This window comes from Globicephala melas, chromosome 20 (assembly GCF_963455315.2).
Source record: "Globicephala melas chromosome 20, mGloMel1.2, whole genome shotgun sequence".
In the NCBI taxonomy this organism is placed as follows: Eukaryota; Metazoa; Chordata; class Mammalia; order Artiodactyla; family Delphinidae; genus Globicephala; species Globicephala melas.
In genome coordinates this window covers 6,102,208-6,119,183 of record NC_083333.1, presented here as the reverse complement: position 1 = coordinate 6,119,183, position 16,976 = coordinate 6,102,208, and the positions used below count along the sequence as shown (strand labels likewise).

The following is a 16,976-nucleotide window of genomic DNA, read 5'->3' as shown; positions in this document are numbered from 1 at the left end:
TCCAGTCCTGCCACTGGAGAGATCCACAAATCCCAGGGCCTTTGTGAGGAATGTAGGTCAAGCAACTGTCGCGTCGTCCGTTCTGCCTGATCCTCACCACAGATTTCCTCCTAAGAAAGCAGCGACTCCCCCAGTACCATCTGGAAATAAGTGGCTACCTGGGGATGATGATCAGGCCCCATCAGGACCCCTAATGGCTTAGCTGGCTGTTGTAGGAATTTATGGTAGAGAGGAAGGAGAGACAGCAGCCTCGGATGCTGAGAAGGTGGGTAGGGTAAGAATCGAACTGGTATGCTTGCCCTTCTCACCCTAGAGATTAACCCCCTATGTATGTGTGGCTGTATGAACAAGAAACATTTCCACCTACCTTTAGGGTCATTGACCCACCTTCAGCAAGGCAGCCTGGCCAGTGGAATAGCAAGATCTGGTAGCAGCTTTAGGTCCAAGGCCCAGCCCTGAACTTCTGAACCCATGTGACCTGGGTACATCACTTAGTTATTCTGAGCCCCAGTTTTCTAATTGGTAAAAATATAGCCATCCTGTCCTGTCTGCTTCACAGGGTTGCTAATAAGACTTAATCAGATTAAGTGAGATTATAGATGGGAAAGCTGAGAAACATGTACAAATGTTAGTTTTGTAAAAGACTTTCTTGTAGCGCCAGTAAGGCTTCTGCTCTTTGCCCCCCGCCCTCTGCACTCATGAGGCTTGTAAAAGACTTTCTTGTAGCGCCAGTAAGGCTTCTGCTCTTTGCCCCCCGCCCTCTGGACTCATGAGGCTTCTGTTCTTTTCTCCAGGTTACCTGTGCATGACAGATGAGTGGTTCTCTGAATATGTCTACGAAGTGGTGGTGGACAGGAAGCATGTCCCTGAAGAGGTGCTAGCTGTACTAGAGCAGGAACCCATTGTCCTGCCAGCCTGGGACCCCATGGGGGCTTTGGCCGAGTGATACTGCCTCCAGCTTTTCCTCCTCCCATGGGACCTGAAGTAGCTGCAAAGGACAGATCCAGGGACTGAAGCCAGAGTTACACAGGTGACTGTGTGTTCCCACGGGACACAGTCAGACTCTTGGATTTCTCCTCCAGGAACCTCTTTGGGAAAGTGTGCTTTATAGTGAAACAAAATATTCTCTAAAGAAAAAAAGGGAAAGATCAGGTCGTACTATATCTACTCTCCTCATCTCCAACAGCTCAGGATCTCTTAGCATTTTAATCAGATGTAATTGTTTGTCTTAACTCTGTCACACCAGTTCGGTTCAGTGTCTGTTTTACAAGGCAGGAGAGGATGAGCAATTGAGGTGTGTGGAGAGAAAACGGACTTACTGCTCCTTGTTCCTAGAGTAGAGTGGGGGGAGGGTGCCCTAATATTTGAGCTCTCAAAACTGCATGCTGCCTGACAGTAACACTGTCCCTCCTAGGTGGCAGTCACTGAATTCGGATTTTTCAAGGTAATTTCATGTGCCTCTAATAGCCCAGGATTGGGAGGTTGATCAACACTGACATGATTCCTTCCTGTTGTTCTGAACTGTGGGGGAGCACAGCTCTACTTGAGTCATGGTTAAGTAGAGGGTTGGAGAAAGTAGGTGAGAGAACAACCACAAGCTTATCATGATCTGAATTATAACCATTAGAGGGAGCTCTCGCCAAGTGGTTTAACTTCTGCCTCTGGGTTTGGGAGTTGGGTGGGCATGAAAAGGGGATATCCATTCTTTCTGACAACTAGATGGTGCTGAGAAGCTTTTGAATAAAACACTTTGCTAAATGAGAGTACGTTGGCTTATTTGCTCTAAGAAGTGTGTGTTTGTTTAGCTACAAAGGAAAGCAGCCAGGTGACTTGTGTTCTTGACAGTGAAAAAACAGCAAGATGGTTCGGGGCTGCCCTGCTTTAGCTTCTCTGTGGGATGTGTGATCCTTCCCAGCCTGTGCTGATCTTCACTGGCTTCTGCAGAGGGCTTCCAGGCACCATATTTAGGAGGGCTTGTGCCCCTGCCACTTAACCGTTCTTTCACCAAGATCCAGGGTCTCTACAAGGGTGGGAAGTAAGGCTCTGTTAGGTCCAGCCTTAGAATGGGCTGAAGAGTATGTATTTTACTAAGACTGGGCCTTTCTTTCATTGAAAGCAAATAAATACAGCACCCTAATCAACATTTCCATCAGTGCCTGAGTCCCTACCTTTCGGGCTCTCCAAGAACTTTCTCAGTTCTAGCATGGAATATTGTTTGTCATAGCACTTTCCAAGATAACATTAGTTAAAGGCTCAAGCGTTAATCAGTGTTTACAATATTCTAATAATCCTGTTCCAAGCAGGATAAATCCATTTCTAGACATATCATGATGAAACCCCAGAACAGGTCTTTTTAAAAGCATCCAGGAAGAAAATACAGATTGCCTGCAAAGAAAAGACAGATTGACAGCTAACTTCTCATCAGCAACTATATATGACAGCAGGCAGTGAAATGTACCTTCAAAGTACAATTAGAAATTAACCATGAACCTAGAATTTTATACTGAGTGAAACTGTCTTTCAAGAACAAGGGTGGGGAGGGGGGAAACAAGGGTGAAATAAGACATTTTCAGTCAAAAACTGTTGCCCAAGCAGAACAATAGTGATCTAATATAGAAGGTCTGAAATTCAACAAAAGAATGTAGAATCAAAGTGATAAACACGTGCACCATCTAAACAAGAAGTGACTGTGGGTAGTCTTACAGGGTTCAAAAAAAGATAAAACCAAAATACATGAAAATAGATAATGAGGGAGATGATTGGAATAAAATAAACATACTCTGAAGTCCTCACGTCACTGAGGAAGACGATAAGTATATTGATTAACTTTAAAATAAAACAAGATGGGGGGAAGAAAAGAAAACACAGGACAAATACCATGTCCAAATAAGATAGAAATCTAAATGTGTCAATAATTACAATGTCTATAAATGGGTTAAATGTTTCAGAAAAAAGACAAGTTGTCAAATGGGATTTTTAAAAGAAATTCAGCCATAAGTTGATTACAAGAGACGTCAGTACCTAGGATAAAAGAGGATAGAAGAGATATATCAGGCAGGTACTAACCGAAATAAATTTGGTATAGCTATCTTAATGACCAGTAAAATTATGGCCACTCAGACTAATTCTGGGGTATGTTTTGCACAGCCTCCCTGGAATTGTACAGCACAGTGGCTCTGGAAATAGTCTTTAAAACAAAAAGCATTACTAAGGATAGAATCAGTACATAATTATATGCCCACTTGATTCTCCAGGAAAATTGAAGGATTCTAAATTAGTATTCACCTAATAACCTCAAAATATATAAAACAAAAACTGATGGCTACATGGAAAAACAAATAACCCAATATCATAATGGAAGATTTTAACACTTCTCAATTATTGATCAAGCAACCAAAAAAATCAGGTGAAGATTTAAGCATTTAATAAGTTTGATATAATAGACGTCTAGTATCCTACCACATCTAACAACTGCTAATTCTTTTTTTTTTTTTTTTTTTTTTTGCGGTACGCGGGCCTCTCTCTCACTGTTGTGGCCTCTCCCGTTGCGGAGCACAGGCTCCAGACGTGCAGGCTCAGCGGCCATGGCTCACGGGCCCAGCCGCTCCGCGGCACGTGGGATCTTCCCAGACCGGGGCACGAACCCCTGTCCCCTGCATCGGCAGGCGGACTCTCAACCACTGTGCCACCAGGGAAGCCCTTCTTTTTTTTTTTTTTTGGCTAATTCTTTTTTTTTTAAATTTTTTTGGCCATGCCACATGGCATGTGGGATCTCTCATTCACCCCCGACCAGGGATTGAACCCATGCCCCCCTGCAGTGGAAGCACAGAGTCTTAACCACTGGACCACGAGAGAAGTCCTTACTAATTCTGTTTTGAGCACATATGGAACTTCTGCAAAAATTGAGCAGATGCTGGGCAATAGAGTCAATCTCAACAAATTTCAATGGATTGTTACCATGCAGACCACACTCAAACCACAATGCAATCAAGTTAGAAACCAAAAATTAAAAGATAACTAATAAAGCTATAAAAACTAAAGAAAAATGATAACTAATAACTAATTAAAAGGAAATTTAACCTGAACAATAATAAAAATACATATCAAAATGAGATACAGATAAAATAGTACTTAGATTTTATACAGTTAAAAGTTTATTAGAATGTAAGAAAGGCTAAAAATTGAGTTTAGCATCTATTTCAAGAAATTAGAAGTACAAAAAATCCTGAAGAAAGTAGAAAGAAATAGGAAAGATATGTGCAGAAATTAAACATAGGATCAACATTGCCATAAGTGGTTCTTTTTATTTTTTGGCTTTCTTTTTTTCATTTTATTTTTTTATTGAAGTATAGTTGATTTACAATGTTGTGCTGATTTCTGTCGTACAGCAGAATGACTCAGTTATATGTATATATACATTCTTTTTTATATTCTTTTCCATTATGGTTTATCGCAGGGGATTGGATGTAGTTCCCTATGCTATACAGTAAGACCTTGCTGTTTGTCCATTCTACATGTAATAGTTTGCATCTACTAACCCCAAACTCCCAGTCCATCCTTCCCCCTCTCCCCTCCCACTTGGCAACCACAAGTCTGTTCTCTATGTGAATCTGTTTTTGTTTTGTAGATAGGTTCATTTGTGCCATATTTTAGATTCCACATATAAGTGATATCATATGGTATTTGTCTTTCTGACTTATTTCACTTAGTATGATAATCTCTAGGTGCATCCATGTTGCTACAAATGGCATTATTTCATTATTTTTTATGGCTGAGTACTATTCCATTGTATATATCTACCACATCTTTTTTATTCATTCATCTGTTGTACATTTAGGTTGTTTCCATGTCTTGGCTATTGTGAATAGTGCTGCTATGAACACAGGGGTGCATGTATCTTTTTGAATATAGTTTTGTCCAGGTATATGCCCAGGAGTGGGATTGCTGGATCATATGGTAGTTCTAGTTGCAGTTTTCTGAGGAACCTCCATACTGTTTTCCGTAGTGGCTGCACCAACTTACATTCCCACCAACAGTGTAGGAGGGTTCCCTTTTCTCCACACCCTCTCCAGTATTCGTTATTTGTAGACTTTTTAATGATGGCCATTCCGACCGGTGTGAAGTGGTACCTCATTGTAGTTTTGATTTGCATTTCTCTAATAATTAGTGATATTGAGCACCTTTTCATATGCTTCTTGGCCATCTGTATGTCTTCTTCAGAGAAACGTCTATTTAGGTCTTCTGCCCATTTTTCAACTGGGTGGTTTTGTTGTTGTTGTTGAGTTGTATGAGCTATTTATATATTTCGGAGATTAAGCCCTTGTCGGTTGCATCATTTGCAAATGTTTTTTCCCATTCTGTGGGTTGTCTTTTCATTTTGTTTATGGTTTCTTTGCTGTGCAAAAGCGTGTAAGCTTGATTAGGTCCCATTTGTTTATTTTTGTTTTTATTTCTGTTGCCTTGGGAGACTGACTTAAAACATTGGTACGATTTATGTCACAGAATGTTTTGCCTATGCTCTCTTCTAGGAGTTTTATGGTGTCATGTCTCATGGTTAAGTCCTTAAGCCATTTTGAGTTCATTTTTGTGCATCATGTGAGGGTATGTTCTAACTTTATTGATTTACATGCAGCTATCCAACTTTCCCAGCACCACTTGCTGAAGAGACTGTCTTTTTCCCATTTTATATTAGAAGTGGTTCTCTTAAAAAAAAAAGGAAGCAAATTAACATATTTGGCAAGACTGATCCCAAAAAAGTACATACACAGACATTAAAGAAATTGAAAGGAGGATACTATTATACTGCAGATATTTGAAAAAGAAAAGATACCCTTAATGTTGTCAAAAGTGACAGTAAAGGGATTTTTTTGGAAGACATAAATCCCCAAACCCCGGGAAGAAGGGAAAGAAGAAATAAACAGAAAAGCAGATTGAGACATTGAAAGGTTTAGCAGAACTGAAAAAGTTGAATCCTGAGCCAGTGGTGGAGATAGCTAGTGATAAGCAAACCAGTTTATAATTGCATAATCGCCCCAAATCTCAGATATGGTAGCACCAGAGAGCATTACTCTGGGAATTGGGAGTAAAAAGAGGGTTACTGAATGTCTGTTAGATTCCCTCCCTGCTTTGGGTAGCTAGGTGACTGCCCCTCCCCATCTCCGCAGCAGCCAATTGAAGATTTATTCTCCATAGAGAAAAGTAGTTTATGGCCTAGAGGTCAGAAACTGAGTTGAGGATGAAAGTACCTTAAGGGGTTCTGTGCCCTCAGTCATACTAGGCTCCCAGAACCCTAGTGCGCAGGAGATTGGAAATGTTCTCTGGGGAATCTTGATTAGATTAAGAGGAAAGATGTAAAGAACTATTTTATGGCATAAAGAATTATTTTATGAGGCTGCCATAGCCTGACAAAGATAGTAAAAGAAAAAAATACATGCAAATCTCCCCCATAAACAGATGCAAAATTCCTAATCAAATATTACTAACCAAATCCAACAATATATAAAAAAGATAATCTTCATAACCAAATATTTAATAAAATCTATTTTCCAAATAAAATTAGGATCCTGTGTAGAGAAACAAAGGATGGCGGGTATGTCTTCTCTGCTGAAGATTAAAGGAAATGGGCCAGAGTTTTAGCCAGACATCTGAATTGGAAGAACTTGCTAACCTTTGGGTAAGCTCGGAAAGGAGAAGGTAGGAATTGTCTTCCCCTGTAACTCTTTGAATGACACTCTCACCTCTGGAAGTTCCTTGCCAGCCCCAGGATTCCTCTTGAGACATGTAGAGTCATGCTGACCCTACACATCCAAGAAGCCGGGACCTGATGATGAGACATTCCTCTAGGATGTGGTTGTGGATCCATCTATGTGCTCTGGCTTGTCGTCAAAGAGTAGCTGAATTCTTATTTGCTGTTGGCAGGGCCAGGGCACTTGCGCTTTAATTCCCATTTCTCCGGCCGTGTGGCATGGGTGAGCCTTGTTGCTGACTATGCCATAGTCATTGGTTAAGTTGGATTTTTCCTTTTAAGTGATATCAGATTAGCATTCCCATAGTTAGGACAACTTGTTCAGAACCAGTCTTGCTTCTTAGGAAGATGACTATTCTTCCTTGGGGTCTGTGACACAATTTGATTGAGAACTAGGAATCAGTTGGCCAGAGTTGTTTTGTTTTGCTTTGTTTTCCTTTTCAAAATCCAAGCCCTTTACACATTACCACAAAGGGAAAGGAAGAGAGGGAGGGAATGTCTGATTCATAGAAGCTGCAGTTACTTGGGAACAGGATTGTGTGAAGATGGGAAGCCCTTCTGCACTCGTCTTTCTTGGTACGGTTTGAATGCTCCCTGCTCTCTCTCTCTTGCTTACTCCTGTAGAAAAACTCTAGTAGCTCCTCTTGAAGTGGATGGAATGGGCTCTGGAATCATCTCTCAGGCTATCCTAAGACAGTTTTTTGTCTTATTTTTTAAAATTATCTGCTTTGCAGAAGAATGGAGCATCTGAGGCAGGGTGGGTACATGGTGGAAAGTACCAGAGTGTGCGCTCACCTGGGAGGGCCCTTACAGGTTATCTCGTCCACACTGCCCCAAGATGGATAAGGAACCCTTTAAGTTCTCCTTGGACACATTCGGTGACAGGAGCGCACAGCCTCCTCCCTTGTGGCCCTGACCCGCCTCTCGGGACTCAGCTGCCTCCCTTCTCTTCTGTTCCAACCAACCGCCCTCCGCCTTGTTGAAATTCTTGTTTATTTGTATGTTTACTTCTGTTTTCCCCAAAGTCAATACTCCCTGTCAGCTCCCCAAGGGCGGGGGCTTTGTCTTGCTTGCCACTGCATTCACAAGCCTGGTTCACCGTAAATACTGTTGGCTGCCTGATTGAAAATGCCCTAAATTCTGACAGCTATACTCAATTAAAAGTTTCTACATAGGGACTTCCCTGGTGGTGCAGTGGTTAAAAATCCGCCTGCCAATGCAGGGGACACAGGTTTGAGCCCTGGTCCGCGAAGATCCCACATGCCGCGGAGCAATTAAGCCCGTGTGCCACAACTACTGAGCCTGTGCTCTAGAGCCCGCGAGCCACAACTACTGAGACCGTGTGCCACAACTACTGAAGCCCACGTGCCTAGAGCTCATGCTCCGCGACAAGAGAAGCCACTGCAATGAGAAGCCTGCACACCGCAACGAAGAGTAGCCCCCGCTCGCCACAACTAGAGAAAAGCCCTCACGCAGCAATGAAGACCCAACGCAGCCAAAGGGAAAAAAAAAAGTTTATACATAGATCCGAAGTGGGCTTCCCGATAACTTGCCGAGTAGGGACAATTAGAATGAGAACAAAGCCCCCGTGGGTCTTCATATTTCAGTGCTTAACAGAAAGGTCTAGCTTTCCTGGTGACGGGCATAAGGGGAGTAGAAGAGAGGGGGAAACCCTCAAAAGTTTACTCCACTTTTTTCACTGCTTGCACCTTTCTTTCTTCAAATCAGCCCAGCAGAGTGAGTATCCCAGCGACTTTGGACTCAGGCAGACGGCTCGGCTGATCTGCCTGGAGCCATGTAAGCAGGGACAAGTCACCAAACCTCTCCGAGCCTCGGTCTCCACACCGTCTTTATTGAAAAGCATTTTGAAATGTATTAGATAGGAAAAGCCACAGCTTGAAAAGAACTATATCTTAAATAACACTTACAGCAAAATATAGCCAAAGGGTTGAAAAGACTGCATATTACCCATATGTGGTAGGAAAAGAACAAAAGAGGCTGCAGATAATGTGCCTGGGAGATAGAGGCTCAGTAAGTGGGAGCCGTTGGTAATAACCAGTTCTCACAGAGCTTCTCCAGTGTGTCCATTGTGTGAGGCCCTCTGAGGCTTAAAGCAATTCCCTGCTCTCCAGAAACGTGCCGTGTAGTTGGGAAAATAAGATGTATATACACGAGCCGGTTGCAAAAGCAGATGACTTGTCTGCAGTTTTCCAGTAAATACCATAATTGTTAGGAAAGAGCTTGAAGTTGGAGAAGGAAAAGAAAAGCTGACCGGTTTTAAACTAACTTCTGACCACAGTGACCACAGACATCAAGGATGAGGGTAATCAGTTTTCCAAGAAGAGACTAAGGGAAAATCTCCCTATATGCAGAGGCCCAAGTTATCTTGAAGTTCCTGGAGGAGGAGAAGAGCTAAAGAGAGGGTGAGTGTAATCTTGAGCAGGCCAAGAAAGCTGGGAGTGGGACGGAGGGGAGAGGAATGACTTCGGGGGCTGGAAGCAGAGGACTTGGTTCTAAAAATAGTCCTGTCCCTCTTGATCGGATCCTGAGCAAAGCCCTGGATGTCACCTCTTGGCTCACAGCATCCTGGTTAGAAAATTAGAGAAAATATTTGCCTCCTTCCTGAGGGAACAAAAGAAAATGACAGTGGTCCTGAGTAATTTGGCCCCGTTTGGGAAGGAAACATGTCTGCGCTGCGTGAAGTGGAGCTGAGAATCTTCCAGGCTTTTCCCCTGCTTTGCCACAAGCTCGGGGCCCTTAGAACATCTTCCTGTGTTCTTTCTTTCCCCTCTCTTTTTTTTCTTTCTTCCTTCCTTTTTTTTTAAAAAAAAACTTTTATAAATGTTTTAAAATGTTGCCTTTCTGAAAAGGTTTTATAAAAATATTACCTACACATGGCAAATATTTAAGTAATACAGAAGGGAATACAGTGAAAAAGCAGGGTTCCCTTCTACTTTTAATGTCCCTTCCCTCCAAGGCACTTACGATTCCCAGTTTCTTCTACATATGTAAAAGCGATTTCAATACGCAGAGAAAACTGCCTCACTCCTTTCACTGCTGGCTGTTTCTCCATTGTCAGATATGCCACGGTTTACTCACCAGTGCCAAGGGCACTGGTTCTTAGGACACTTTAAGTCTGCTAAGAGTGAAAGGCATTTTCCTAGTCATTCATTGCCAGTTCTCGTTTATGGGGCCTGCTGTATGCAGACACAGTGCTGGGTGTTGAGACGTGGAGAGAGGCAGAGCCCCTTCCCTTGGGAACTCAGAGCCTAGCGGAGGAGGTGGGCATTTAGGAGACATCTGAGGGCTCTCACAGGTCTGTGCGTGCACAAGGCTGGCGTCCTGCCCTGGTACTCTGTGCTGCTCCCGGCTGCGACTTCTCCGCCAAGGTGGAAAGTAAAAACAGCTGCCTTCCAGAATGTGGCCCTAGCTAAGGTGTTCAGAGTCAGGGGAGGGAATCCTGTAGCAAGGAAGTAAAAACCAAAAACCTTGGTTCAAAAATATCATAGAAAGAGCACGGGGAAGTCACAATACCTGTAAAATCTGGGGGAACAGGGTTTGTTTAGCAAAGGCAGTAGGCTCATAAGAAATGGGAGAGAGGGGGCCAGGAAAAGGTGACCAAAGACACAAGTCATCTACTTCCAGATGTTCTCTGCCTTCCTCGGGGCATTCCTCTCCCACCCCCCCTGCATGTCAAGTTCCTGGCACTCCTGAAAGGGCTTTTCGTCTCCTCCCCTTGGCCTTGCTTCATGGATCAGACACAGCCTCCCATGGGGGGCTCCTACGTAGATCTCTGTGGGCATGAGCCCAGGGTTCACAGTGGCAGCGAATCCTGCCCTGGAGGTGCTGTACCCCTCGCATGGTTGACCGTGGACCCCATCACCAAAACTATGCCACGCCCCAGGAGAAACAAGGGGGTCCTGTGAGACACTCTAAAGACTGGAGTACTGAGAAAGAGCCCACAAGAAGGGGTGGGTGGGCCTTGTCTTCCATTATTGTGATTTACACCGTGTGTCCCAGCCTGGCTCCACAGGGGAACAGTTGCTGGGCCTTGAGACGCGCAGGAAGTGGGTCTCCTTGGTGGCGGTGTCTGTGTGTGGTGAGGGAGAAAGAGCTGGGGAGAGGTTGGAAATACTTAAACGTGCTCTTTACCTCTCAAAGCGAGACTGCTTATTCTGCAGCCTCATAGCAGGCTGGAGGCCCTGCTATTTCTGATCTAGAGCTAGTGGAGCAAAGAGAAAGTCCTGCTGAACCATGATCGCCCAGGTTCACGGCATCATTGACAGATGCACTGTTTTCCCAGACACCAGCCGCCGAGCCCCACAGGTTCTCCTTCGGTGTCTGACTCCCGTCTCTTCCCTGTGTGTGCTGGTGCCTGCCTGCCTCACACCTGCTTCACAACTGCACTCACGGTCTAAGGAACCCGTCTGCTTCCTCTAGCCCATGTCAGTCCTCCCTGGGAACACTGCTTTCGTCAATGCCTCTCCCGCTCAGGGCTCCCAAATGCCTTCCATGCTCAGCACAGCCCTTCTCCCTGACCCCCAAGGGCAGAGGGTGTGTCCTCGGGACTGGCGTGGAGCTGGTGCTCCAGTCGGGAAGGAGCTTTGATGGAGGCAGACAGCTGGGAAGGGTACAGGGCTGCCCTCTCTTGGGCAGTGGATAATGTCTGTCCACTCACCCCGATCGGGAGGCGAGGAAGGGCGGTCGAGTGGAGGCCCCCCCGCCCTCCGGCAGTGGGACCAGGTGCCGGAACTAAGGAGCTCCACCAGGGAGGGAGTCCAGATGCTGGAGAAAGACAGGGCAGACGTGGCAACGAGCATGGGAAGCAAGACAGGGAAGACTTCGCTTTAGGGAGGAGAGAGGCTGGATTTGTTGAGGGGAAGGGGGGCAGCTGAGGCCAACTGGTCTCTGTGGGATGACACCCACAGGGACAAGAAGAAGCGACAGCACATGTGTAGAGAGAGAATGGACCGTCTGCAATAGTTCTGTGTGGACTGTGCCAGGGAGGCGGTGAGGAATAAGGGAAAGGTCCAGTCTGGGTAATCCCAATGTCTTTCTGATACCACCCCTCAGCCAGGGAGCGAGTGGGGAGAAGACTGGCCTGGGGTGGTCCAAGGCCAAGGAGGGAGGGAGGGTGGGGTCTCCCTGGGCGGAGAGGGCCCTGGTGTTACTGCACACACCAGCCCCTTCCCTCCCTGCGGCTAGGAGGTGCCCACCATCCTTGTGATCCCTATTTTACACACGAAGGAGCTGAAGGCCGCAGTGGCTGAGATGAAGGGATTCACCTTGTGTGGGAACAAACCCCCACGGACAGCACAGGGGCAGAGCTGGAATTTAACCCAGGTCTTCGGGAGTCCCACTCTCTAGGCCAGCACCGCCGCCGCCCCCTCCCCCGCAAAAACAGCAGTTCTGAGAGGGGCCGGGGTGGCTGGGCAGGAATGGGTATTAGGTCCCCGAAAGGAGACCAGGAGGTTCAACAAGTTCATGAGACTCTGGAATGGTGTTAAAAAGTCATGTTGAGGGGGCTTCCCTGGCGGTCCAGTGGTTAAGACTTCGCCTTCCACTGCAGGGGGTGTGGGTTCGATCCCTGGCCAGGGAGCTAAGATCCCACATGCTGCGTCGCCAAAAAACCAAAACATAAAACAGAAGCAATATTGTAACAAATTCAATAAAGACTTTAAAAATGGTCCACATCAAAAAAAAAAAAATCTTAGAAAAAGAAGTCACGTTGACCCAACGTGGAGGACAGACTGGGTGGAGAGACAAGAGCCTTAGCCAAGGGCTGGAGTCACCCACTGCCCCCAGTCCCCTCCTCAGAACCACACCTTACACTTGCGTAGTCCCTGTTCACACAGTGCTCACACATTGTGTTCATCTGAAGGGAGGCGCTGCCTAATGTGGACCCTGTCATCCCGGGATTTGGCCACGGGGTGAAATGCCCAAGATTGCATGGGGAATCGCCAGCCAGCTCACCAGAGCAGCCCGGTGCTCTATGAAGCCCGTCCCGCTTTCCTTGCAATCGCCACCCTGACGTCTAGGTGGCGCCAAAACCTCACACTGATTTCTCCCAGGTTGGGGCACCGCCCACGCCCGGGAACGGAGTTGTTCCAACTCAGTCCCTGCAGACTCCAGCTCAACTCAGCTGGCTGCCAGCTCAGCTTTCTGGGTTCCGTTCCGTCCAAGTACAGGGGCTGCAAACTTGCAATTGTTGTTTCTGTTCTGCCTTCTACTTGGCTGGGACCCTGGCCTCCTCTAGGGAAAAGTAGGTGGGTCAGCCCTCACCCTCCCATCTCAGCTTCAGGGACATCACAGAGCAAGTACTGCAGCTGTTCTTTTCAAATGTAAAAAATAATTTTACTGAAAATATAATGACATTAAGTTCACTTTTAAACTTAATTTTTTAAAAAATTATCGAAGCAATGTATTCATATGGTTCAACACAATAGGCTCCATTGACCCTCTTCAGATAATTAAAATATTGTTAACAATTCAGCCACTCGCCCAACACCACCGGCATATACTACGTTTTCCAGATCACCACCTACTGTTCTGATATTGCTTTTAACTGTAGCTGGTTAACAAAATGGGAAAGAATTCTTCATTCATTCATTCCTTCTGCAAGTATTTACTGTGAGTCATTAGGCTAGGCTTTATTGGAGGCACCGGGGAGGGCGAGGAATTAAACAAGGTCCCCTCTGGCTGCGCTCACCTCCCAGCGGTGGAGCCGGACGGAGAGCCAGGGGCTAAGTCCCAGGAAGGAAAATAGGGCAGGATGCGGGGTAAGGGTGATGGGGGGGGTGTCAGTGGTCAAGAGCGATCCTTCTGAGAAAGTGACATTGAGCCGAAAACTAAATAAACATTTGGGAGCAATTTGCTGGGGGAGGAACTACACCTGTGGGTTGTGGAGCAGCTCCTCCCCCGCAAGCTTAACGAACACGAGGGTCAGGATTCTTAGCTCCTCTCGGCCTGCTGCCCGCCCCTCACCGCCCCCGGCTCCCTCTCTTCCCAGGGCGCTGCCCCTTCCGGGGAGCGTGTGTGCGAGTGTGCGTGTGTGTGTGTGTGTGTGTGTCAGTGTGTGTGTTGCGGGGAAGGGGTCCTTCACCTCCCCGGGCCCCGGCTCCCTCTCCACTCCCACCCCCAGCGGCCCCTCCCCGGTGAGCGCGCCCACCCCCCCATCCCCTATCCTTCCCCCTCCCCAGGAGGAACGCAGAGCCGCAGCCGCGGGGAAACGTAAAGTTTCTGCAGCTCAAAAGTGACGCACAAATTCTTTAAGAGCTCTTTGGCGGCGGATATCTAGAGATCAGACCATGTGAGGGGCCGAGAGTACAAATACGGCCGCGCGGGCGTCGGCGTCGGCACAAGCAGCGACGCCCCGGTGCCTCGAGGGCGCGAGGGTCGCCCGCCTCGGAAGCTCCGGACCGGCCTCCGCGGACTCCCGGCAGGTGGGTCCGCTTTCCTCCCGGCTTTTAATGCCCACTTCTCTCCCGAACTTCATCCCGCCCGGCCTCTCCGGGCACCGGCGCGGGGGCTCTGGGCAGGGTGGGCGCGCGCGGAATCGGCAGCGGGGACAAGGGGACGCGGGCGGGCGACCGGCTCGGAGCGCTCCTTCGTCCCCGGCTGCCCGGCTTCGGGTGGCCCAGTAGCCCAGGAAAGCCCTTCAGGACGGTCCTGCGGTCGGGAGGAAAAGTTGCTTTACTTTCAACCCATGGCTTCTGTTTGCTCTTCACTGACGGCCATCGCGTGCAGGGGGCTGTGTGCAGGCATCTCTTGGGGGAGAGTCCTGGTGGATGCAAATGCCCAAATATCTAGAGAAATCTCTGAATGACACATAAGTGGGACGAGTCTCCGTGCCCTTGGGTAGTTTTCCCTGGCAGAGCCGATGCATGCTCAGTCATTCAGAATTTATGTGAAAGCCAAAACTCCAGCGAGCTGTTTTACATGGTTGAAGTGTGTAACCATCAGTTGCTTGAAAAATGTGTATATTCAAATTTGCTTTTGAAAAGGATCTCTGGAGCTAAAGAACACTAAGAAACATTTCTTTTTGCCCTGGGTCTTCTGCATAATGAATTTCTTTTTCAGTTGGGGTTCTAAAGAATTTCAGAGGGGTGGAATTTCTAAGAGTCAGACATTACAAAGGCTTGTGTGTATGTATTTTTATGATCAATTTTGTCCAGAAAAATGAACCAGGTCAATGGATTATTTATGAGCCTGCTAGCTCTCATCAGAGTAAGAAGAGATCAAATATTTAATGTGTTTTGCCTTCAGTTACATAGGAAAAATGTCTAAGTAAACAACGTTGGGATTTGTGTTCAATGAAGTGGAGGGCGCCATGGCACATGGCCGTTTGGGTTTGGGGAGTGGAGGGAAACACACAGCTTTGACTCTGTCCCATTGCTCGCTTTTGTGTGAAGCCGCTGGTGCTCAAAGGTTCAGATTTTCCTACCACAGACTCGGGTTGGGGTGGCCGCTTCCAGCGTGGATGAGATGCAGGTTCTTATGGGGTTTGTGCAAGCTGTTTTGGGCACGGGTTTTCCTTGTTTTTTCACTGAACCTGAGTAAGAGCAGGTTACTTGCAACTGCTTCACAATTAATCAAAAGTCCCCTCAACGCTCGGGTGATCCATCTAGGACATTTCAGAGATGTGACACCAGCACAGACATTCAAACCCATCTCTTTTGTCTCCTTGCTTAAAAATATTTATACTAGGGGTGGGCGGTGGGGACGGAATAACATTGCAGTTTTAATGGAATCAGCAAAACCTCAGAAATTCCTCTTTGGGGAATTCTTAGAGTTGTCTGAGCATTTTGATGAAACTCGGAGAGGCATGTCAAAGAGTCACAAATGGGTGAGGTGACCGTGGAATGGGGTGCTGGCTGGAGGGTGTTGTCTCTTATGGCAGGCTTGCAAAAACATCCTGGATGTGTCCCCCTCCAAAGAGAAATGCAGGTAATTCCAGACATTAAGCCAGCAAATGGCAGTTCTTCTCCTTCATACTCCTCGAATGGTATAATTCGGGGGAACAAAGGCAGGGTTGCCTGAAGAAGTTTAATTTTAATTTGGCTTTAATGAATCAACAGGATATGGTCATGACTTGACTTTTTAAAGATGCTTGGATGGCCAAAGGGAAAATTATGCAGTCATGTTTCTGTCAGTTTAAGAAGGTACCTCAGACCTTAATTATTCCCCGTCACAGATCAGCTCCTCTGGGTCTTGAGGTCCTCAGCTCTAAGCGAGGGGTGGGGGGCCCTGCCTAACAGGATGTCCGCGTCCCCTCCACTCACTCTGTGACTGTGAGCCTAGCCTCTCTGCTTTAAGCAAACACGAGTTGAAGTGATGGTGCAAAATGCCTGGGGGCCAGGACTCTCTACCCAGATGTTTCCATCAGATTAGGGTCCTCTGAGGACCCCCGGCTTTCCCTCTAAGGCAGGGGCTTTGCGCACTGACATGCACAAGTTAAGTCCTGCACCTCAACCCTGTCCAGCTGACAGGGGCCTGAGTTCCTAGACTCCTTGAATCCCCTTTGCAATCTGCCCAGGGTGTGGGGCAGGAGAAACGGCCCCCAGATGGTAGAGATTTGGGCTGGGCTGGTTTGCTTTGCAGTCACTGAGCTGTTGCCAGTGGGCTGCACTCCACTGAGGTTGGTGGTGTTCCACAGGACAGGCTTGGGAGTGGAGTCAAAGGTCTGATAAAGCGTCCCGTTTCTCTGTTCCTCAGGCAAGTGATACCGACTCACCTGCTCCTGTGGGGAATCCCATTTCTGGGTTTAACCGGGACAAATAGCGCCCTAAGGAAAGGGAACTGCCATCTTTCTAGGAGGGAAAGATGGAAAAATAGACCCAGGTGGAAAATAGATGAAACTTAGCATTTTAAAGAACCCTGGCATAAATGACTTCCCCTGGTCAGAGGGTGACCTGCTTTTCTAGGGTGGGCATGAGACCCAACGTCGGCCAGCACAGCCCCCCATTTCTAGGCAGAGCTCAGCGAACTGACGTGGGTCCACATGCAGGAATGATCTCTGAGTAAAGGCTCTGTGCACGGGGCACTTCCTCCTGCCTGACCTTTGTCAGCTGTCAGCACCTGGGAAGATGAAGGCTCACTTACTGAACGTCAACATTTTTGTAAACCAAGTGTTTTGCCAGCCGGGTGTCTAATGGGGTGACGAAACGAGTGGAGATAAGGCCTGTGCAAGCAGAGGCAGTCCGGCTGCCTTATTTTCCTCTTTCCTTTGGCT

At 47.0% G+C, this 16,976-nt stretch overlaps 1 protein-coding gene across 2 annotated transcripts in view; it reads left to right on the top strand.

Moving 5' to 3' along the window:
• BLMH (bleomycin hydrolase) overlaps positions 1–1,763 on the top strand; it is a 43,296-nt gene extending 41,533 nt beyond the window's left edge. For both annotated transcript variants that reach the window (XM_030861922.2, XM_030861921.2), the window contains exon 12: positions 795–1,763. In XM_030861922.2, the coding sequence (XP_030717782.1) occupies positions 795–946 (152 nt within the window). In that variant the 3' untranslated portion in view covers positions 947–1,763. The remainder of the gene's footprint in view (positions 1–794) is intronic.
• Positions 1,764–16,976: the final 15,213 nt, after the last annotated feature.